The following is a 24,686-nucleotide window of genomic DNA, read 5'->3' on the forward strand; positions in this document are numbered from 1 at the left end:
GATCTTCAACAATGTCATCATTTCTAACATTGGTTTTGGCATTCAAAACAGTGGAACAAGGCATAAATTAGACAGTTAAGAACAAATAAAATATTCTCTGAGAGATGATTTCCTTCACCTCTACACTACATGGGTTGATGTGATTTGACAGTTGTCATGTCAGTTGGGTTTGCGGAGAGACAGCCGTGATAACTGTTCATGCGTTGTTTCCAGAACATGCAGCTGACCAGATTGACGGGATGGAAGCAAAACTGTACGAGCTGTCCAAGAAACCAGGTCAGTCATTTAGTGGAGTCATTCTGTGGAGAAGCCTAGTGGCTAAAGCATTCGGTATTCAAGCCAAAGACTCAGGCCATTTGTGTTTGAGTTTTTATATGTACGGTCATCCCTCACAGTAACACTCTTGGCGGTATCATGGTTTGGGTTAAGCTGCAGGGTAATCTGTGGTTCCCATACAAACAACAAAATATCCCTGATCACACATCTTTACATCATCGGAAATAGCATATCAACAAATCGGCTGTTGTGCTCAGGTTTATGACGTTGTAAACTTGATCAGTGAAATTCAGTGCGGATTGATATAAACAGTGCTCATCGTACATATCCTTGTGTTGTGTTTTTTCAGATGCTTAAAAACATTCAGGGTTCTCTTGAATAATTACACGAACAGCTGCACATCGTAATAACTTATAATAGACATGCTATCAGCCGAGAACTTACAGTGTTTGCTGTGATACAACACACCGCGTTATAATGCGGGTAAACACCGCCATCCGAAAACCTATGATGTCAGAAACACATAATAAAACGATCTTCCTCCATTTTATTTTATTTGATTAAACTTAGTCCCATTGTTTATTCATTAAAAGAGTTGATAGTAACATCGGAGAAAAAGTGCATTGGAGAAATGGCATTACCTCATTATATACTCGTACAACTTACCATATTCATGAGGGTCTGCTTTTCGCGCCCACCACGATTATTATAATCTATTTATATAGTGCCGAGTTCCAGCTAGGCTGCTCACAGGCGCTTTAGTTTTTCCCACGATCATAGGATGTCAGTCTTAACAGCACTTCGTATTATCAATCTCAACTCCCTTGGGAGCATACAACTCTTGCAGCCACTCGGCGCACCAAGTTAATGTGGCTTTCCCATCCTTACAAGGTACCCATTCATAGTTGGGTGGACTGGGACACATAGTCACAGTACTTTGTCCAAGTTTACTGCACGTTGCTGTACCCACAGGTGTTTGCACGTATTTATGTGGCCTCCATCTGTTTATATACCAACAGATTCGTGGGTATTTTTAAGTACACAGGGTTGTGTACTGTACACTAGGGGTTGTGACAACACTGAAAGAGTCTACACACAAAGTTGACTCTAAGGATTTTACACCCGGTCACAGGTGGGCTCGATCCAGGTACCACAAGCTCGCTGGATCACTAGCCTGGCGCCTTAGCCAACTCGCCCACCATGATAGCACCAATTTGACATTATTCTCATTCTCATCATCCATTGACCCCCAAGACCTGTGTTATTGACCTATTGAAGTCATATTTGACAATTAATTGCTAACTTTTTGTTTTTACAATCAAAGTGGCATGTACCACAGGAAGTCAACGGTGACTTGTCAGATGTATAACATGATATATATGTAAATATATTCAGTTGTTCAGCTGTTGTGTGTATATCCCTAGGTTTCCCAGAGCTGAACTGTACTGCTGTCGTTGATGCTACCAAGGAGAACCCGGAGGTGGATAGGTTGCGGAGACGAGTCAAGGAGGTCATCGATAGGTAGGAGTCACCAGAGTTGCTGTCCTTCCTTTCGTTCCACCTGTCATGTCATACCCCATTAGTGATCTCATCCATACAAAATCATGACAAAGATCATTGGCCTTAAGGCCAGACCAATTTTATTTCTTGTTTTATGGATTTTGTGCACAGAAAACCTAAAGGCAGGAGGGGTTAAAAAAAATATCACCAGTCAAAGGAAAAACCCACATGAGTTTCCATGTTAACTCTTTTGGTTTGTTATATCAACTAAATATACGTTGAGTGAGGTTAGGTTTCAATGATTTCAAGAGTATTTCACGTATATCACATTAACATTAGGACTCTATGTTTTGAGTGGGGAAATCTAATTTTTTTATGTTTTTTATTATTCTTGAAAAAATCCGAACGGTGGATCCATAAAACAAGAAATAAAATTGGTCTGGCCTAAGTTGATGTTCCAAATTTGTAATTTGATATTTGTATTTTGATAACAATATTGAATTTGCAAAATGGTAATTACCATTTTGGTGGAATTACATGGCGCTCTGAAACTTCTGATGCTACATATCCAATGGTTGTTTCTGTGTTGTCTGTTACAGTTACAAGATCCGAGGACAACTGGTGATGGGTCAGAAGGTTCCAGCAAGCTATGTGGTAGGTTGATAGAAAATTCCTTCTGAATCTGGAGAACAGTACATGCTGAACAGAAGCGTCTGCTAGACATCTCTGACATTTCAGGAAATGTGTCTGATCACATCAGTAGTTTTCATTTGGATCCTTTTGCAGTGATATAGTGGTGATTTAATTTGTGGTTCCATGTGTGTTTTATGTGTTCCTTGACCTCAAAATGTGATCGGAAACTGATTCCATGTGTGATTCCAGGAGTGTCTAGAAGCTTTTCTTTATTATCCCCGCCACGAAGTGGGAGGGGTATATAGGTTTGAGTTTCGTCCGTCCATCTGCCTGTCTGTCTGTCCATCCGTCCGAGATGATGGGGACAGATTTTCTCGAAAAACGTTATCGATAGGGAAACAAATTTGGTATTTGTTTTCAGGACACGAATGCCTTGATGGAGTTTGAAAACGGAAACCATGTTACAATTTGTTACAGAGTTATGGCCCTTGTCATGTGTTTCTTGACTTAGTGCACGGTATGCCAAATAGGAACAGATTTTCTCATTTAACAGCTTATGTATCGCTAGCGTAGGAAGAATGAACAGTTGTCAAAACAGGAACAGAACACTGTGGCGGGGGATATTGATGATCATGTTTTCTTGTGTTCTTTGTGGTTTCCAAATGTGTCCTTATGTTCTGTGGGGGTTTCAAGACTGGTTCCATGTGTTCCATGTGTGATTACAGCGCCTAGCAGAGCTGCTGTCGGAGGAGGCCCGGAACCTGGAGAGCATACGTTACCCAGTTATCCGGCAAGGGAGGCTGTCGCAGATAGTCCAGGGGCTGGACCTGCAGGAGGAGGAGGAACTACAGCAGGTGACAGGGGGGATTACAGGGATGCTTCCAGGGAGTATATATATGTCCTGCCAAAGAAACATGGGGACAGTGGGGTAGCCTAGTGGTTATCATGTTCGCTTGTCACACTGAAGACCCTGGTTCGATTCCAGAATTGGGCACTATGTGTGAATCACAATTTCCGGTATCCAATGTTGTGATGTTGCTGAAATATTGCTATGAGCGATGTTCAGCTGTACTTGATTACCTACCCAGCTAGGATGCCTGAATATTTATCTCAGCAGACTTTCTTTGGAAGTGGGTAGGTCAGGGACCAAGCATTTCATATTCCATCTATATACCATGTTTGTAACATCTTGCATGTACTTTTCTTATTATACTCACCTAATCCAGAAGATTGTTCATCCAGACTGTTTCAGTGGTTACCATCCTGATAACAGGCTTTCAGACTATTTTAGAAAGTAGACTAATCTCCCCTTTCTGCTGCAGGCTGTGAGGTTCCTGCATGAGGGCGGGGTCCTGCTCCACTACAACGAGACAGCGCTGCAGCTGAGAGACTTCTACTTCATCAACCCTGGCTGGTTGTGTCGGATGATGGCACAAGTGGTCACTGTCAGGATGATCAATCCATTCATTGACCCTTTGACTGGGGTAATTGAATACTACATGAAATTATATCTTGTTGGTTTTGTTTTTTTATTTTGATGCAGGTAGATTGTCTTTGTGCATATTATAAACCATGACTGTGTTGGGTTTGAAAGTATTTGCCCCTTGAATTGTAATTGGTAAGTTGGTTGCTTGGTTGGTTTGTTGTTTAATGCCGCCCTGAGCAATATTCCAGCTATATGGTGGCAGTCTGTAAGTAATCAAGTCTGGACCAGACAATCCAGTGATCAACAGCATGAGCATCGATCTACACAATTGGCATACAATGACATGTGTCAACCAAGTCAGCGAGTCTGACCACCCGATCCCATAAGTCGCCTCTTACGACTAGCATGGGTTGCTGAAGACCAGTTCTAAACCAGATCTTCACAGGTGTACTGAAAAGCTGTACAAACATCAAATTGATACCACCACTGGCTGGTCAAGTGGTCAAAGGTAATCACGATCCTTATCTTTGTCAGTAGCGTTGGGGATCCCAGGGAAAGTCTGGATCAGGTTCTGTGGGCTCTGGGTGAGATCCTATGCCCTGTGCATCATGGATTCGTAACCTGGATTAACCCATATTGTTTCTAGTTTTGTCTCGGCCTTGCAGAGATCATACTGAACCATGGAGTCTTGAGTCATGGACTGCAGGACCAAGTCTGTTGATGATCTATAAGATGTGAGTTGGTATGAAGAGTACTGTGGATCGTTGGTAATCAATGTGATAACTGAGAGTCCTATTGGATGATGTTGGAGGAGCTGTGAGGATGTAGGAGTTTAGGATATTAATCTGACCTAGTATCCTCTTAAGATGTTTCCTTGTAATGTAAATTTCTTTGTTTCTTGCAGATAATGAAGAAGTGTGATGTGAGCTTGTTGTTCCGAGGAGAATCATTCCCCAACAGCCTAATACCCCAGTATCTCAGACTCCTCGAGAAGTAAGTACTAAGACATGATAGTATGTCAGGATTTCTTGGCTTTGAAATCAAACACATGTGGATCCTGGTCAGAGTAAGGGATATAACTCTGCAATGCAAGTTACAGCTATTGTGAATTTGTTTGTTGTTTAATGCTGCACTCAGCAATTTTTCAGCAATGTGATGGTGACCTGTAAATAGTCGAGTCTGGGCAAGACAATCCAGTGATTGACATCATGAGCATCGATCTACACAATTAGGATATGACAAGAATGAGTTGCTGAACAGTCTTTACGGCCGAACAATTTTGAAGCAAATGATACAGAATATAGTAATTTAGATGATGTATATTTAGTAGGGGAGCATCCATTTGTATACTTTGAGGTGGATAGGAAGGTATCTTTTTCCATATTTTCATTTTCTTGTTTCAGATTTGAAATAGCATTGCCGAGGAACGAGGAGGAGTTACTGATCCCTTGTCGCCTTCCTGAACAGAAACCTGCCCTCAGAATGCCTAACTTGTCCAAACATGGTAGGTTGGGACTTGGAGACAGGTCGTCCATTTAAGGGAAGCATGGATGAGAGGGATTTGATGCACTGACAGGGTGGAAAACCATGGACGTCCGAGAGGGGGCAAGCAAATTTGTATATCACACTGTACTGGTGTCCAGTTGACTTTCCAATGTTAATTATGTTGTTTTATTTAAACAATCAACAAGAAAACGGCCGGTACAGTGGAAAAATGATCAGGGCAAGTGATTTTACATGTGCCACTGTACCGGAGTACACTAGCAATTTTAAAGTTATTTCCACCCTGACTGATGTACAGAAAGTAGTTACTCTCGTCAATGCAAATTTTTGCTACCCTCGCTATGCGAGAAAAGACAAAATACAGAAGCTGCTTTTGTATATATTATGTCCATTTTTAACCTTCCTAAATATGTATTATATTTTATGACTCTACCAAGGAGATTGTGATGTTATTGGGCCCCACTAATTTCCTCTGACCCCTCCCCAAATGATACATGACTGGTCCCTCATGAATCCCCACATGGGCAATGTGTAGCCCCTTACCCTAATGTTGCTGAATATTGATGTTGTATTTGTATCAGTAGTAATATGACAGGGATCCCCTGATTGCTGGTCTAAATTGTAAGCATACATTTCATATATTCATGTCGAGTAATTGCAGAATTTCTGTGAATGGACATTGATGTTTAATTCCTGTAAGTAAAATGTACCTGTCACCATAACTTTATGTGATATTACGATTGCTGGCAAATTTATCCCTAAGTACATCAATAATTAAACGGTAAGGTAGCTTGTAAGTTACTGGAGGATGACTACAGGGATATTGCAGCTATGGACTCCTCAGGCACCCTATTGTTTGTCCATTTGTTGCATATTTTCCTTGTTGGAAGATATCATTGTGTCTTTTGTCCTGTTTTCCAGAGAAGATATCCCGGATCTACTCCATGCCGTTCACGCCGCTGGGCTTTTGGTCTCGTCTCATCACACGTCTCATCGTCTTCTCCAACAGCAACGTCACAGAGGTGAGTTGCACATCATGTCTGCCTGTCTCATCAATTGAACCAATACTTTCTAAATTGTGCTCATGTGATGATGGAAATATATCAATACAAATTAGAGGCAAATATGAAGAAGAAAATAAAGTACATATGAAATATTTGAAAATGTTAGGTGGTAAATATGAATATTTATGGATATTAATGAAGTAATTATTCCAGTTTGTCTTTTGCAATATTAGTGAAATTTTTTCTACTTTTACCAATACATGTAATTCAGTAACTGAGAACCAATTCTTTGATGTTCATGCTAATTATTGAGCAAATATATTTATATAAGTTAGACTGAATCTTAGTGTCAAATGAAGTATTGCTGTTCCATCCATCTTCAAGACCATGATGCAGCTTAGAAGGGAGCCTCAGATGCAGTACTGGAGACAAGGAATCCTCGTCAAGTGGTCAAAGGTAACCCTGATCCTAAGATCGGTCAGTAGTGTTAGGGGTCAGTCCCAGTGTTGAAAGGAGACAAGGCAGAGTGCTGGAGACAGGGATCCCAAGGGAATCTGGTTAGGTGCTTTAGGGTCAGGGTCAGATCCCATGCTGGTGATGAAAGGAGACAAGGCAGCCTCAGTGCTGGAGACAGGGATCCTCGTCAAGTGGTCAAAGGTAACTCTGATCCTTATATTGGGCTGTAGTGTTGGGGACCCCAGGGGAATCTGGGTTAGGTTCTGTGGGCTCAGGGTGAGATCCCATGCTGGTGATGAAAGGTTACCTACTGGATGACTTACTTGATTATGTGCCCTTACATCCCAGTGACATGGATTAATGTTCACAATAATGATTATTTTTCCTGGTCCAGACTTCACTATTTACTGGTCACAGTCATAAATCTGGAATATTGCTCAGTGCAATGTTAAAAACATACATAAACATTAGTAATGGGTTATTTGGTATGTGGTACTTTATATTCAGAAGCATACAAGATTGATGATTGTTCTTGATGAGATTCTGGGTCAGGATAGGTCCCCAGCTCTCCAGTAATGCTGAGGAGCTGCGACATTGCAAGTCCTTTACAGCTTGGATTTGTGCCCATGATGTCAACCACTGGATTTCTTGGTCCTGATTTCTCACTCAAGTGTAAAATAACATTACATTGAGAAAAACAGCTCACCACTCATCAGCTCGCCATTCATCAAAAATAAATCCACTCACCAGCTCAACCACTCACTCACTCACTCACTCACTCAGTATTTTACAAATCTGTCTGTACAGAGCTGGATATCATTGGCATGCCAGAGACCACATGTTCTTTTCATCAACTCTTCCATCATACAACTCACCCAACCACCAGTTATCTCACCCAGCCATCCATACATCAACTCGCCCAAACACCCGCCATCTCACCCAGCCTTCCATACATCAACTCACCCAACCACCAGTCATCTCACCCAGCCATCCATACATCAACTCACCCAACCACCAGTCATCTCACCCAGCCATCCATACATCAACTCACCCAACCACCAGTCATCTCATCTCAGCCATCCATACATCAACTCACCCAACCACCAGTCATCTCACCCAGCCATCCATACATCAACTCACCCAACCACCAGTCATCTCACCCAGCCATCCATACATCAACTCACCCAACCACCAGTCATCTCACCCAGCCATCCATACATCAACTCACCCAACCACCAGTCATCTCACCCAGCCATCCATACATCAACTCACCCAACCACCAGTCATCTCACCCAGCCATCCATACATCAACTCACCCAACCACCAGTCATCTCACCCAGCCATCCATACATCAACTCACCCAACCACCAGTCATCTCACCCAGCCATCCATACATCAACTCACCCAACCACCAGTCATCTCACCCAGCCATCCTTATATCAACTCGACCAACCACCAGTCATCTCACCCAGCCATCCATACATCAACTCACCCAACCACCAGTCATCTCACCCAGCCATCCATACATCAACTCACCCAACCACCAGTCATCTCACCCAGCCATCCATACATCAACACACCCAACCACCAGTCATCTCACCCAGCCATCCATACATCAACTCACCCAAACACCCATCCAACAACTTACCCAATAACCCATCAACTCACCCATCCACACAGCCATCAACTCAGACACAATCCATCAGTTCACTCACTGTTTAGCAATTCACCCATGCCCACGCCCACACACACACTCACACGCCTGTGCCTGCATACACCGACACCAGCACCCGCACATGCACACACCCATGTCAATGATCTCACCCACCCATCAATGATCTCACCCACCCGTCAATGATCTCACCCACTCGCTGACTGTTTCAGAGTGCCTTCTTCCTGGTGGATGCTACCAAGCAGCAGGAGAGCGAGGAGTTGTACATCACAGTGCCAGCCTCACAGCATGGCTACCAGTAGGTCCACACATCTACACTCACGACGTAACTTGGTCATACTAAACTGATTAGAATACAGATTAACTATCGTCATATGAAAGAATCAGGTTTTCTTTAACCCATTTTGAGTTTTATATGCTACTCACACTTTGATAAGGATCACAGAAAGTCACGACTTTACTTAATCGTAGATTTATAATATGAAATTGTATCCTTTTAAAAGTGGATAAATAACCCCTTTTTAGGCAGACAGCCACTTTATTTTAACCTTATGTACTTGAAACATGACTAACCAGAAAATGGTTTTCATGGCACCACTCAACCATTTTGCAAATCATGGAACGAGTCATTGACAAATAAACAACACTTGTGAATAGCAGGTACGGATCCACAAGATGCAATGACATACTGACACCTAGGAACCATGCTTACATAAGCTTAGATATTTAAACCAAATTTGACCCCACATCATAGTTTTCTGTTGAATCCATGATTTGATCTTTAGCAAAGTGTGAATAGTATATATTCTTCTGATGTCAGATCTGGTATATAAACTCATAGAAATGAATACAGGAACACATGAAAGTACAAGTGTTCCTCTATTTATTTCCAGAATTTCACTCACAGTGCAATACATACCTTGTGAAGAAACCTGGAAAAGAATAAAGGAACACTTGTACTTTCATGTGTTCCCGTATTCGTTTCCATGAGTATATTTTGAAAGGAATATCCAAAGTTGAAATCTCAGCTGAATAAGATATGGAAGAAATGGCCAAGGCTGAAATCTCTCTTCACTGCCATAAAATTACTTTTTGATTATTTGAAATAAACCAAAAACATGTAGCTGCCTGATTTGTCTTTTGCCATGGCCACTTTTAATATTTATTTTAGGACAATGTTTGTCTAGAACCTTAAAGTAGGTGCTGACAAGTTCATAACTAATTATGCACCCACAAACAAGAGTCCAGTGACTTCTTCGAGTGGCATTGAAAAGTTGGTGTTTTGAACAACGAGGAGAGTCCTATGGATATACAACTTCTTTTTATTAATATAATCGATGACGATGGTGTTAGTAGCTACACTGAAACGTCGCTCATATTAATAATACGGAAGTTGTATGTCCATAGGACTCTCCTCGATGTTCAAGAGTCCACTGTATTATCAATAGGGACTGAGGGAAATACTCCTGCTGTCTCTGTTGCAGACTTCTGGGCTTCCTGGCTGATCATATCGATGCTCTCATAGATGAGTGGTACCCCGGTTTAACCAGCATTGACCCCATCCTTGGCCGGGAGCTCCTGGAGAAGTTTGTTCCCTGTGTTAAGTGTAAAGGTACACACTCCAGCTCATCAATGGATTAGGATTTTACCACTGCCACAAGATAATGTTCTTGTCTTTCTTCTTGTATTGCTTTGGTTTGGTTTGGGTTTTTAAATGCCACACTCAGCAATATTTCAGCTGTATGGCAATGGTCCGTTAATAATCAAGTGATCAACAGCATGAGCATCAATCTATGCAATTTGGAGACGAGGGGTGACATGTGTCAACCGAGTCAGCCAGTCTGACAACCTGATCCTGTTAGTCACCTCCTACGACAAGCATGGGTTGCTGAAGGCAAATTATAAACTGGATCCTCACGGGTCTTATTTCATGTAAACAGACACACATTCAAAATCATAACAGTCAAGGCAACTGGAAGATATTCTTTGCAATTAACAGATTTTACATAATTTTTAAAACCTGCTGATGGCTGTTTGTGCTCTGCAGGGCCTGAACCGTACAAGTTTGTGTTTGAGGATCTGCTGCGACAGTCAGAGAGGAGTGATGTCATCAAATGCCCGTACCACGAAGATGACGTGCAGCTGGCAGATCTGGTGAGATATTGACATTTATACCATGGTTTCAGCCGAGTACCGGCAACTTGCAGACTTTAGTCTTGAATAAATTCATGACATGGCTTTTCAAGCCTGCAGCACTGTTATTGATGCTGTTTTCCAACTAAAACTTAGAGTGCAATTCCCACCATATTCATAATAACGAGAACATGGAAACACAAACATGTTACATAGTAATTTTCAGTTAAGGATAGAAGTGTATGTTTAAGGGAATGTTTAACATTATGTTGAGGTCTGCACTTTGACATATACATGCAACCACCAGTCATGTGCAGTGAGATATAGAGTACGTCAATATGCCTTTAAGGGTGACCACAAATGGGAAGGATTGATTTTTGCAGTTTTAAGCCAGAACAATTTTCAGTATGCTATTGGCATCAAAATACAGGGAACTCCAACTATCTCATCATCATCTTACTGAACAAATATAAGAAATTATTGAGTCTTACCTCGTGAATATTGAATAAGTGGTTATTAGTTGGGAAGAATATATTGTATTAAAATAATTTTGTTCTATGTACGATTAAGAAATGACTATGTTTAGTAAATCATGTAGATGATGTATGGGAAATGTACATTACTCTGTTTCCCCTCCAGGCACCAGATGTGATGTTGAGAGATTTGGAAGATAAGTTCCACATGGATTGTGATCAGCTGGAGCTGAAGGAGAGGTACGTGGAGGGGTCACTGAATCCTGGATCTGCAGCAGTAGTTGTGTTTTAGTGATGTATGGTTTCATACACAGCATGTAATCATCTATTTATTTTACTGTATTCTCCCAGCATTTAGTGTTATCTAACTATATATTCTAAATGTATAACATTTCTAGTCACAATATGGCTACATGCCTCTAAATCGTACTCACCTGCCTCATACCAATGGTAGCACGTGTAGTTACAGGTTGTTATCCCTTGTCACTTGTGAAGGGGATATAACTTGGGGTTTCATCCACCCAATTTCAGTGGAGAAAAACAAATTTTTGTAAACCCACTATAGACAGGAAGATGAAATATTGCATTAATTATATAGTAATTAAATATATTGAAAACCAGTAGGCTATTGGAAATATATTTCTGACAGAGTTATGGCCCTTGTCTTATCCCCTTGGTTTGAGACTGTATCAGCTTTGCTGACCATGCCAGCACCCTCTCCCTTTTTTGAGTAACATGTTTTAATATCCTCCCTGAGTCTTCTTGTACATATTGTTCAATTTCATAACTTATATTTTTCTATTAGAACTGTCATTTGTGATTTTATATACTGCTGCTTGCCCCGCCCAAATCTCACTGCCACACTGTATCCCCACACCCCCACCTCCATCCCTCCCCTTCTCTCATAACTGACAGTGCGTTATATGTTTGCTTCAGTATACCCAATCATCAAACACAAATTGAATACACATTTTCAGTGTGCTTTAGCTCAGACAGTGATGCACATCCTTATTTCCATGTGTGACATCTACAAGATTAACAGCACATGTGGCCTAATAAAACCGAGTATCTTTACTTGCAGTTCCGAGTACTTGCTTGGTGATGGGGGTTTCGGGGCTGTCTTCAAAGCCATCTATAAGAACCAGGTACATCAAATTTCTAATTGGGAGTTAACGTAATCCCTATTCTATTTTAGTAAAGGTAAGTAATCAGAACCATACCTGTGAACTCTCACGTATCCTGCGTGAGACTCATGCATTTTACTTCAATGTCATGCAATTACCTCTCAAAACTCACGCATCATTTAAAAAATATATTAAAAAATTGTTTAACAATGTAACATGCAATTATACTGAGAGAACATAGTTGTAGGACAGATATATCCAGATTATAAGAAAATTGTGAAATATTTGTTAATTGTTTATGTTTTTAAGTGTGTTTTTTTTTTGCCTTATAAACTACCACTAAATGACATAAAAATTATCTATAAATAATGTTCAACCCCCCACCCAGGGTGTCACCCCCTGGCCCCCAGCTTCTCACTCATTGGAACTCTCAGTGGTTGACAGCTATGCAGACCTGTCTTGAAGTCAATGTCCATTTCTTTATGATGACAGGCAACAGCTTTGTAGCTAATGAATATTGTAGGAAACTATATGTTACATAACAATGCAACATTGGAACTCAGTGTTCATGAAACAGTCATTTTCTTGGCCAAAAATGGTACAAATGTATAATGTTATTCACATAATGAAATGAATGTTTGACATGCCATATGTTGATGTTTTAGGTGGTTGCTGCCAAAGTGTTTGCTGCGATTGGCGACGTCCATCCTCACAAGATGCTGAGACAGGAGGTATGTCACTCTTGTAAAGAACTACACATTACATGGGCGGATCCAGGAATTTTGAAAGGAGGGGGTTCAGGGGTTTGAACCCCCTCAACCCCCCATTGGCTCTACCAACGCAAAAAATCTTTAATTTGATCTTAAGTCATTTTGAAAAGGGGGGTCCGAACCCCCTGAACCCCCCCTCAGGATCCGCCAATGCATTATGGGAATACACTATAGTGTCGTCTATAATGGCAGTGTCTCCACAGTTTGACCAGAGTTCAGTGGAGATCTACCTGAAGGGAGGTAGGGGTCGTGGGATAGCCTATGGGTTAAGGTGGTTGCTCTTCATGACAAAGGTCTAGATTCTATTCCCTATAGTGGGTTAAACTGTTGGGAGTTTCATCTGCCATGATATTGTGGATTTTTGCTAAGGCCAGACCAAGTTTATTTTGTGTTTTATGGATCCGCCGGTTATACTTTTTCAAGAATAAGAAAAAATAATAATAATAATTTTCCCTGCTTAAAAAAGTAAAATTCTAATGTTTTCTAATGTAAAATTACACAGAAAGTGTTTTTGAGATTGTTTTGTACCCCAAATACACCCTATAAAATGCCAAAAGTAAAATACTTTTACCATTTAAAAGGAATATTACTTTGACTAGTGACTTTTTTTAAAACTATTTTTCCTCCTGCCTTTAGGTTCTCTGAAGACAAAAATCCGTGCAACAAGAAATAAAATTGTTACTGGTACTGGCGTTACTCTTTCATCAGTACCAGGGCATAAAGTGATAAATATCTGAGATTTGCTTTACTTTGGGATTTCCTTTTACATTAAACTGACATGAGTTAATTATCATTAGTTTATGTTATGAACTTGGAAAAGCACCTCTCACTTAAATGGTTAGCTCAGTATTATTTGCAATATTACCATTGTGTATTGCTACCAGAAATTAAAGTGACTGAGCTAATATCCAAGATTATACAGTCCCACATCATTCCTTGATGGGTGTAGCTCAGTGGTTAAAGTGTCCGCTCGTCGCACTGAAAACCCGGGTACATTGTGTAAAACTCAACTCACTCTCTCATTCATTCCTTGATGTATGTTCCAGGCCACCATCCTGAGACGACTGAACCACCCTAGTGTGGTGTCCCTGATCTCGGTGGGACTCCGCCCAAGCAGGGTGGTGTTGCTGGAGTTAGCTGCCCTTGGTTCACTGGGGTCACTGTTGAAGGGCAACAAGCCTCTAAGCAGATCCTTACAACACAGAATAGCTGTCCAGGTAGAGTCAGTGATGCTTCAACTAATCTATGGATAACAGCACTTTTAAAGAAAACCATTTTGATATATATAGATATAGCGGTAGTCTATTCTGTTTGTGTTGTATTTATGTGGTAAAGTGGTGGGAATGCTGCAATTTGATTGTTTGAAAAAAATATGGTCTATGAGATTGTTACTTGTTTGTCTTTTGTTTCTTATTTGAATGATTTTTATATTTTTAGCAGTATTGTGTGTTTTGAACCAACAAGACAACACAATCAACACAGATTCTGAACATAATAAATATCCAGACAATGGTTTCTCCCTAGGTGGCTGAAGGCCTCCAGTATCTCCATCTGCTGATGGTGGTGTACCGCGACCTCAAGCCGGACAATGTCCTTATCTTCAGCAACTCCCCCAGCGCCCTGGTAGGTACCAGTTCCATGCTACTCTATCATATAATTCATTCAAGATTTGACATTTCTTTTTGCATGTACAGGACACAAAGACATGGCTGAAATATTGCTGAAAGCAGTGTAAAACAACATTCAGTGGCCTATTTTACTGCAGCGTGTAAACAGCTCCTGAACCTTCACATCAAGATTGGGTGACTGTTCCTGTTCTGTGTGCAGGTGAACGCCAAGATCTCTGACTACGGCATCTCCCAGTTCACGACCCTGTATGGGCTGACCGCCCAGGAGGGGACGCCAGCCTACAGGGCCCCCGAGGTGGTCCGGAGGGAGACTTACTCCTTCCAGGCGGACGTCTTCTCATTCGGCATCACATTGTACTGCCTGCTGACGGGTCGACATCCATATGACGAGCTTGAGTTCAAGTCAGAGATGGACAAGGCTGTCGCTGAGGTGTGTGTTTGGTGCTAAATGTGGAAATATTCACTCAAATTTCTTGTTTTGATAAAATCTATACCCACATAACTTATTAAGCTTCATAAACATGTTTTACAACTATCGTGGCTTGAATTGAAATAAGGACTCTTGATTATGAGGGTTGATTATGGGACACAATATGTCCTCCCTGGAAATGGAAGATAACCAACAAGGATCATATATATATATGTTAATTCATGATCCAGAATTTGTTCAACTCATGACTTTCACAAGATAATATATGTTAAAGCAAAAAAGGATTTATTGTGAGGTGAAAAGGAAGATCAGTAAAATGATTTCACTTGTCTAGTTATGGGTGTAGACAGATTTTACTAGACTGGACTTACGCTGGTTTCACAATGCTAGCCCGTTACGTTGACGTATATACACAATGATGTTTAAAGTAGGTCGTTATTGTATTTTATGATATCTTTGTATTCATGTAAGATTTGTTAAATAGTATTGTATAACTATTAGTACATTATGCCTGTGTACCCGTGAAGATCCGGGTTAGAATATTGATCTTCAGTAACCCATGCTTGTCGTAAGAGGCAACTAACGGGATCGGGTGTCAGGCTCGCTGACTTGGTTGACACATGTCATCGGTTCCCAACTGCGCAGATCGATACTCATGCTGTTGATCACTGGATTGTCTGGTCCAGACTCGATTATTTACAGACCACCGCCATATAGCTGGAATATTGCTGAGAGCGGCGTAAAACTAAACTCACTCACTCACTATGTCTGTGTTTGCTATAACCTTGTTTTACTGTGTTTTACTCTGTCCATCAGAACCGACCCGTCCAAGCTATCACTCAGAGAGGTCAGGCACCATGGCCAGACATGCAGGATGTCATTACACAGTGCTTGCAGCAGATCCCAGACCATAGACCCACGGTCAGTTTCCATGGCAACTAGCAATAGAGTGTACAGTGTACAGAGAAGCAATTGGAAATATAAGATTATTTATGTACGCTGTGCAGGTGTATTCGGCTGTATGAAAGAAACCTATAATTATGGATATAAATCCCAGTTTCGATGTTTGTCAACACCAAACCCATTCACTTGGGTTTCACCAAAGGGGTAAACACCTATAACCTGTATCACATGGGATTTCTTCTCCCATTATGCTGACGCTGGAAGACTGTTCGAAGCAGCACTAATTCCATCTCATTCACTTGCTTGAGGAACAGGTTTTGACTATTGTTCATTTGAACAAAATAGTTAACACCAAGCAAAGGGTTACCCTTGATTGACGAGGTTGTGATGTTGTAGTCCAGTGATCTGGTGGAGAGGTTGGCGTCGGCGGAGCTGTTCTGTCTGAAGGATGTCATACCGGTGTCTGTGGGCACCACGGTGGAGTGTATGGCTCATCAGGTCAGTTCCACGCAACATACACACGCAATCAGTAAAACTGACACACCATTATAATACAAGACAAATAGACAATTTGGTAATTCAAAACTTGTCTTCTCACTGTTGTTGATTCACATGTACTTTTCATTCACCCGATGAAGGCGTAAGAATATTCTCTGAAACATCGTGTTCTTCAAAATAAAGAAGTTGACATACATACCATTCTTGCCTTTCACCATAATGGAAGTCAAATAGTTCAAAATGTAAAGCCAGAAATATGTCTTGATTACACTCTAGATTCCATAGTGATGCAAAGAAAATTTATCACTGAAAATAATTGATGTAAAAGCAAATATTTGTGAAAAGGGTAGGCATGCCACTTGTAGCAGTTGTCACTCACACAACTTTCTTAAGAATGTGATATAATGGAACTGTAACTAATTGCTTGTGGTCGAAACAATCCAGTAATCAGTATCATGAGCTCTGATCCTCCTTGATAGACTACATAATTAAATACTGATCCCTAAGAGTCATAAGAGGCAACCAAATGGTTTGGGTGGTCCGAGTCTTGGTCGAATGTGACCGAGTACATCTATGCTCATAACGCATATCATTGGATTGTCTGGTCCAGACTTGATTATTTATGGATGACCAACATATAGCTGGAATATTGCTGAGTGTGCCGTGAAACATGAATCTTTAATGGGTGTCACAAGACCTTAAATACAGTTGGGATTCAGTTATATGAACAGTGTGTCTGTTAGACTGAGTACGGGCTGCACCAGAGGAGCCAATCAGAAAGCTTGTAATGGGTGGTAGTAAAGATAAACATGGCTGACCCCGAAGAAATGTTCGTCTGACTTTAATTTCAAATAAGAAATAACAACAAATAACAGAGTCGGTCTTGCCTTTGTAACACCAGAAGAAAGAATAGTCATATAAACTTGGATAAAATTGGTGAATTTTGTTATTGCCATCCGAGTTTCTGAAATATCCTGAGTTTATCTTTGAATTATGTTAATACTTTCTCAGGTACTGGGTGAGGACAATGTTCGTCTGTGGGTTGCCAGCGGTGACAGTGACTACATGCAACTGAGCTGGCTCAACCTACTCGACTACCACGACGACAGCAGGGGCAAGCTAAGCCGCAAGTCTATAGACTACAGTGTAAGTAGCGAGGCTTGACAAACCATAGTCATGCAGTGTGGTGTTGAAGCTGAAAGGACCTGTGTAAATACTTGGAGTTAGCGAATTGGACACAACCACAAATTGATTACTGAATAAGTATTACCAAGCATAGTATAGTGACCAAGCTTTCACTTTCACTTTCACTTCACCTTAAGCTTAGACAGTGTAGTTTGACTATATTTGTGTACCTGTACTAGCCAAAAATAAAAATATCCCACTTGGAAATTTTTTACAGAAAAGGTGCCAATGACTTGTGAAACTCAGGAATTTGACGTTTCAATCTATACAGTTAGGACATAATCTGTGTCAACCAAGTCCATGGAAACAATTCGGACAGTAAAAAGATAATCATGCTGGACTTTAAGTAACTGTCAGATGATTTGTTCTTTCAAATTTGTGAGGCCCAGGGGGCTTTGTCATCTTCTGATGACTCTTGTTTCAGTGTGCCAGGGGGCACTGAAAGAGACAATTAGTTGTGCCTTTTGGAATGTTAGTGTATAGAAGATTCCTCTTGATCCTAACACCAGGAATCTAGCTGTCATTGACTGCTTCGTCTCTTCAGGGCAGGGTGATGCGTGAGGGTAGAATCCTGTGCATCCTTCCTATAGACGAGGACCACGTGCTGCTGGGCACACAGACTGGCTTGATTTGGGTGTTCAATGCTAAGGATTGTGATCTGAAACATTCCACCAGGAGGCTGCCGGACTCTGTCCTCTCACTACTCCTCATCAAAAGGTGGGTCCTGGCATAGAACGTGGAGTAGATGGGTCGGATGGGGTCATGGTTGAAGAGTTTATTGATGGTTGAAAAGTGGATGGTGGGTTTAGTTGATGGAGAGGTGAGTTGATGGAAGGTGAGTTGATTGAGGGTTGAGTTGATTGTTGTTGAGTGGATGGCGATGTGTTTAGTTGATTGAGAGGTGAGTTGATGGAAGGTGAGTGGATTGAGGGTTGAGTTGATGGTTGGTGAGTGGATGATGTGTTTAGTTGATTGAGAGGTGAGTTGATGGAAGGTGAGTGGATTGAGGGTTGAGTTGATGGTTGGTGAGTGGATGGCGATGGGTTTAGTTGATGGAGAGGTGAGTTGATGGAAGGTGAGTGGATTGAGGGTTGAGTTGATGGTTGGTGAGTGGATGATGTGTTTAGTTGATTGAGAGGTGAGTTGATGGAAGGTGAGTGGATTGAGGGTTGAGAAGATGGTGAGTGGATTGAGAATTTAGTTGATGGAGAGATGAGTTGATGGAAGGGGAGTTGATTGAGTTGAGTTGATGGTTGTTGAGAGGATGGCGATGGGTTTAGTTGATTGAGAGGTGAGTTGATGGAAGGTGAGTTGATTGAGGGTTGAGTTGATGGTTGTTGAGTGGATGATGATGGGTTTAGTTGATTGAGAGGTGAGTTGATGGAAGGTGAGTGGATTGAGGGTTGAGTTGATGGTTGTGAGTGGTGGATGTTTAGTTGATTGAGTTTGAGTTGATGGAGGTGAGGTTGAGTTGATGAGTGGATGGTGTTTAGTGGATTGAGGGTTTGAAGTTGATGGATTGAGGTTGAGTTGGATGGATGATGGGTTTAGTTGATTGAGAGGTGAGTTGATGGAAGGTGAGTGGATTGAGGGTTGAGTTGATGGTTGGTTGAGTGGATGATGTGTTTTAGTTGATTGAGAGGTGAGTTGATGGAAGGTGAGTGGATTGAGGGTTGAGTTGATGGTTGTTGATGAGTGGATGATGATGGGTTTAGTTGATTGAGAGGTGAGCTGATGGAAGGTGTGAGTGGATTGAGGGTTGAGTTGATGGTTGGTGAGTGGATGATGATGGGTTGAGTTGATGGTTGAGAGGTGAGTTGATGGAAGGTGAGTGGATTGAGGGTTGAGTTGATGGTTGGTGAGTGGATGATGATGGGTTTAGTTGATGGAGAGGTGGAGTTGATGGAAGGTGAGTGGATTGAGGGTTGAGTTGATGGTTGGTGAGTGGATGATGTGTTTAGTTGATTGAGAGGTGAGTTGATGGAAGGTGAGTGGATTGAGGGTTGAGTTGATGGTTGGTGAGTGGATGATGATGGGTTTAGTTGATGAGAGGTGAGTTGATGGAAGGTGAGTGGATTGAGGGTTGAGTTGATGGTTGTTGAGTGGATGGATGATGGGTTTAGTTGATTGAGAGGTGAGTTGATGGAAGGTGAGTGGATTGAGGGTTGAGTTGATGGTTGTTGAGTGGATGATGATGTGTTTAGTTGATTGAGAGGTGAGTTGATGGAAGGTGAGTGGATTGAGGGTTGAGTTGATGGTTGGTGAGTGGATGATGATGGGTTTAGTTGATGAGAGAGGTGAGTTGATGGAAGGTGAGTGGATTGAGGGTGAGTTGATGGTTGATGTTGGTGAGTGGTGGATTGATGGTTGTTTAGTTGATGGAGAGGTGAGTTGATGGAAGGTGAGTGGATTGAGGAGTTGATTGAGTTGAATTGATGGTTGTTGAGTGGATGATGATGTGTTTAGTTGATTGAGAGGTGAGTTGATGGAAGATGAGTGGATAGAGGGTTGAGTTGATGGTTTGGTTGATGAGTGAATGGATTGAGAGGTTGAGTTGATTTAGTGAGTGGATTGAGTTGATTGGAGGTGAGTTGATGGAAGATGAGTGGATTGAGGGTTGAGTTGATTGGTTGGTGAGTTGATGGAAGGTGAGTGGATTGAGGGTTGAGTTGATGGTTGGTGAGTGGATTGAGGGTTTAGTTGATTGAGAGGTGAGTTGATGGAAGGTGAGTGGATTGAGGGTTGAGTTGATGGTTGGTGAGGATTGAGGGTTTAGTTGATTGAGAGGTGAGTTGATGGAAAGTTGATTGAGGGTTGGTGAGTTGGTGAGTGAGGTTTAGTTGGAAGGTGAGTGGATTGAGGGTTGAGTTGATGGTTGGTGAGTGGATTGAGGGTTTAGTTAATTGAGAGGTGAGTTGATGTAAGGTGAGTGGATTGAGAGGTGAGTTGATGGAAGGGGAGTTGATTGAGGGTTGAGTTGATGGTTGGTGAGTGGATTTAGGGTTTAGTTGATTGAGAGGTGAGTTGATGGAAGGTGAGTGGATTGATGATGGGTTTAGTGGATTGAGGGGAGTGGATTGAGGGGGTTGAGTTGATGGTTGGTGAGTGGATTGAGGATTTAGTTGATGGTGAGAGGTGAGTTGATGGAAGGTGAATGGATTGAGAGGTGAGTTGATGGAAGGGAGTTGATTGATGGATTGAGTTGATGAGGATTGGTAAGTGAATTTAGGGTTTAGTTGATTGAATGGATTGAGAGGTGAGTTGATGGAAGGGGAGTTGATTGAGGGTTGAGTTGATGAGTGGATGAGAGGTTGAGTTAGTTGATGGAGAGGTTGAGTTGATGAGTGGTGATGAGTTGTTGAGGTGAGAGTTCGTTGATGGAAGGAGTGGATTGATGGTGGGTTGAGTTGATGGTTGGTGAGTGAATTTAGGGTTTAGTTGATGGAGAGGTGAGTTGATGGAAGGTGAGTGGATTGAGGGTTGAATTGATGGTTGTTGAGTGGATGATGATGGGTTTAGTTGATTGAGAGGTGAGTTGATGGAAGATGAGTGGATTGAGGGTTGAGTTGATGGTTGGTGAGTGGATTGAGGGTTGAGAAGATGGTGAGTGGATTTATGTTTTAGCTGATGGAGCTTGAGTTGATGGCAGGTTGAGTTGATGGAGGGTTGAGTGGATGTGGGATTCAGCTGTGGATTCAGTTGGTGGGTTGAACTAGTGAAGATGATGTATGGTTTTGTAGCTGGGATAACCTTGATTTCAGTACTAACATTTGTTGGCATGTGTTACAGGAGAGGGGACAATCTGGTGCTTGCAGGTTTAGCCAATGGAGGGATCAAATTCTGTCCTGTCTCAGAGATTCTGGAGGTGAAAACATTATGAGTTTTAAGCAGCACCAAATGTATAGGATGTCCGAAATTATTTTCACATAACACCATCTCAAATTATTGCTGTAGGTAGATGACGCTTGGTACATGACATCTAAAAATCAGACCATGGTTGAAATAAATTGACAGTGACCTGTTTATGAGGTCAAGGTCACTGTAAAGGTCAATCTAAGTGAGAATAGCATGTGCCACAGTTACATCACTGAATTCACAATCAAAACGTTATTATTAAATTTACCTGATGTAAGTATGCATAGGCAGATCAGGGGAGGGGTGGGTGGGTTGAAAGTTTATTAAATGATCATTGAAACTCTTGTGAAACGAAATGAACTGTGCACCCACCCACCCAGTGTGTTCTTAAAAGAATGGGTCAGGAGTTATTTTAAATACCAAACTTTGATAGCCAACTTTGAGTTTAATGTATATGTAACCCAATTCACTCACTCACTCATCACTGGCTACATCCCCCAGGAGCCAGACAGCACCCTACTTGGGATGAACCTGGGCAAGTCACACGAACCGGTGCGATGTCTCGTGCAGGTCGACAAGAGGATCATAGCTTCCTGTGGCACCAAGGTCGTCATTTTCATCAGCTCCAGGAACGGTCTTGGGATAGAAAAGGATTTTGATACAGTTAAAAGCAGGTCTGTGTTATCGGTTGCGTTTACCATCGGTCACAGGGTTGTCTGGTCCAGACTGGAGTATTTACAGCCATCATGTAGTTGTGATATTGTTTAGTGTGGCACAACAACGTCCAAAACAAAACTGATCAAGCATAATGTGCCAAAACAATTAGGGTGAGCTTCAGAGCCTAGTGGAGTAGATGCACAGAATATGACAGTACTTGGGACTAGGAGGGCACAATGGGTGCTGTTTGAGATTACCTAGCTGTAGCTCACCTAGTACAAACATACCCATGAAGACCCATGTTAGAATTGGTCTTCAGCAACCCATGCTTGTCGTAAGAAGCGTGTAACAGGATCGGGTAGTCAAGCTTGTTTACTTGGTTGACACATGTCATCGCATCCCAGTTGCGTAGATCGATGCTCATGTTGTTGATCACTGGACTGTCTGGTACCATATAGCTAGAATATTGCTAAAAGCATCGTGAAACCTTACTCACTCACTCACTACTATCAACCACAGGTTTTTCGCTCTCGACCTCTGTTCATATTGCAGGCTATCTTGCAAAAGCTGTCTCAGATGTAAACATTTCCTTTTAAAAGTTGCAAATCCCTACAAACATGGCTAGTTCAGAAATTTTAACTCACTTACATGGTTCTTAACTTCTTTTGAGTTGTAAAAACTCCTATGTCACTCACTCACACACTAACGCACACACTCTCTCACGCACACACTCGTTCAATAGTTCACTCATGCACTGAGATATTAGGTCCTACCTGCAGTTGTTTCGGTAACACAGTCTGTTCTATGTTCCAGTGGCAAAGTGAGGTCCCCCATCTGTACTATGGCAGTAGGACGTCACATCTTTCTGTCTCGGCGTCGGTCTGCCATGCTGGAGGTGTGGGACCAGAACAAGGAGAGACAGAGGGGCTGTTGCAACATCGCGGACACATTCAGGTGAGGTCTTGAATCTCATGATCAGAGTGTTCTTGCCTGGTGACCGCCTCCGTGGAGAAGCGGAAGGTCGCGGGTTCGATCCCCGACCGCGTCATACCAAAAGACGTTAAAATATGGTACTTGTTGGTCCCTGCCTGGCGCTCGGCATTAATGGGTACAACAAGGACTGGTCGGCTCGGAGTCAGTATAATGTGTCTGAGTGGGGTATTCATGCTTCACTGCGGCATGGTATCTCAGTGAGCTAGCACTATAAAACCAGCTTCAGTCTGGGCTAGTACAAGCAGCCGCACATACACATACACACGCATGCACGTTGTCATATGAGCGAAATATTCTCAAGCACGACGTAAAACCGAATTTCACCTCACCTCACCTCTTGCCTGGCTATTGGAACCAACACAGCATGTTACTGCATCTGAGGGGGCCACCTTGGTCCCCACAGAATCTAAACTGGTTCTATGTTACACCACCATTGCAGTTAACACCATTATTTCTCCCAATCAGAATTTCAACAGATGAAGCCAGAATCACATCCATACTGTACCTACAAGACAGCCGGGCATTGTGGGTAGGAACTGGTGGAGGTCACGTGGTGGTGGTGGATGCAGTGTCCCTGGCGCCGATCATGCAGACCGCCCGGCACACGGCGTCGATTAGATCACTGATGGCAATCAAGTCTATAGGTAGGTGAATACTTCCCTCTGTGGTCGACCTGTAGATGAGGGGTAGTAGAGATCGACCTTCAGATGAGGGGTAATAGAGGTCGACCTTCAGATGAGGGGTAATAGAGGTCAACCTTCAGATGAGGGGTAATAGAGGTCGACTGTCAGATGAGGGGTAATAGAGGTCGACCTTCAGATGAGGGGTAATAGAGGTCGACCTTCAGATGAGGGGTAATAGAGGTCAACCTTCAGATGAGGGGTAGTACAGGTCGACCTTCAGATGTGGGGTAATAGAGGTCGACCTTCAGATGAGGGATAGTAGTTCTTACAGTGTTTCCTCGGCACATTGAAGACCTGGGTTTGTTTCTACTCATCGGTTTAATAGCCCTTGGTGCCCTGTCCTTCATTAGACAGCGTATGGTAATGCCATTCTGTTGTTATGATGCATACCCTGGATCTGTTTATAGCCCTTGGTGCCCTGTCCTTCATTAGACAACGTATGGACATTCTGTTGTTGTTTATAGCCCTTGGTGCCCTGTCCTTCATTAGACAGCGTATGGTAATGCCATTCTGTTATTATGATGCATACCCTTGTTTATAGCCCTTGGTGCCCTGTCCTTCCTTCATTAGACAATGCCATGGTAATGCCATTCTGTTGTTTATAGCCCTTGGTGCCCTGTCCTTCATTAGACAGTGTATGGTAATGCCATTCTGTTGTTTATAGCCCTTGGTGCCCTGTCCTTCATTAGACAGTGTATGGTAATGCCATTCTGTTGTTATGATGCATACCCTGGACCTGTTTATACCCCTTGGTGCCCTGTCCTTCATTAGACAGTGTATGGTAATGCCATTCTGTTGTTTATAGCCCTTGGTGCCCTGTCCTTCATTAGACAGCGTATGGTAATGCCATTCTGTTGTTATGATGCATACCCTGGACCTGTTTA

At 42.1% G+C, this 24,686-nt stretch overlaps 1 protein-coding gene across 1 annotated transcript in view; it reads left to right on the top strand.

Moving 5' to 3' along the window:
• LOC124279291 (leucine-rich repeat serine/threonine-protein kinase 2-like) overlaps positions 1 to 24,686 on the top strand; it is a 63,130-nt gene that overhangs the window by 34,226 nt on the left and 4,218 nt on the right. Inside the window, exons 19-44 of the mRNA XM_046715106.1 lie at positions 214 to 276; positions 1,701 to 1,797; positions 2,376 to 2,430; positions 3,135 to 3,263; positions 3,732 to 3,893; positions 4,740 to 4,828; positions 5,239 to 5,339; positions 6,260 to 6,360; positions 6,727 to 6,798; positions 8,683 to 8,768; positions 9,955 to 10,082; positions 10,518 to 10,624; positions 11,243 to 11,316; positions 12,158 to 12,221; positions 12,866 to 12,931; positions 14,017 to 14,187; positions 14,495 to 14,593; positions 14,798 to 15,028; positions 15,845 to 15,949; positions 16,328 to 16,429; positions 17,441 to 17,575; positions 18,159 to 18,331; positions 21,404 to 21,479; positions 21,971 to 22,143; positions 22,940 to 23,080; positions 23,585 to 23,763. Coding sequence (XP_046571062.1) covers positions 214 to 276; positions 1,701 to 1,797; positions 2,376 to 2,430; positions 3,135 to 3,263; positions 3,732 to 3,893; positions 4,740 to 4,828; positions 5,239 to 5,339; positions 6,260 to 6,360; positions 6,727 to 6,798; positions 8,683 to 8,768; positions 9,955 to 10,082; positions 10,518 to 10,624; positions 11,243 to 11,316; positions 12,158 to 12,221; positions 12,866 to 12,931; positions 14,017 to 14,187; positions 14,495 to 14,593; positions 14,798 to 15,028; positions 15,845 to 15,949; positions 16,328 to 16,429; positions 17,441 to 17,575; positions 18,159 to 18,331; positions 21,404 to 21,479; positions 21,971 to 22,143; positions 22,940 to 23,080; positions 23,585 to 23,763 — 2,979 coding nt within the window. The remainder of the gene's footprint in view (positions 1 to 213; positions 277 to 1,700; positions 1,798 to 2,375; positions 2,431 to 3,134; positions 3,264 to 3,731; positions 3,894 to 4,739; positions 4,829 to 5,238; positions 5,340 to 6,259; positions 6,361 to 6,726; positions 6,799 to 8,682; positions 8,769 to 9,954; positions 10,083 to 10,517; positions 10,625 to 11,242; positions 11,317 to 12,157; positions 12,222 to 12,865; positions 12,932 to 14,016; positions 14,188 to 14,494; positions 14,594 to 14,797; positions 15,029 to 15,844; positions 15,950 to 16,327; positions 16,430 to 17,440; positions 17,576 to 18,158; positions 18,332 to 21,403; positions 21,480 to 21,970; positions 22,144 to 22,939; positions 23,081 to 23,584; positions 23,764 to 24,686) is intronic.

Source organism: Haliotis rubra, unplaced genomic scaffold (genome assembly GCF_003918875.1).
Source record: "Haliotis rubra isolate DU_JTF1 unplaced genomic scaffold, ASM391887v1 Scf1068, whole genome shotgun sequence".
NCBI lineage: Eukaryota > Metazoa > Mollusca > Gastropoda > Lepetellida > Haliotidae > Haliotis > Haliotis rubra.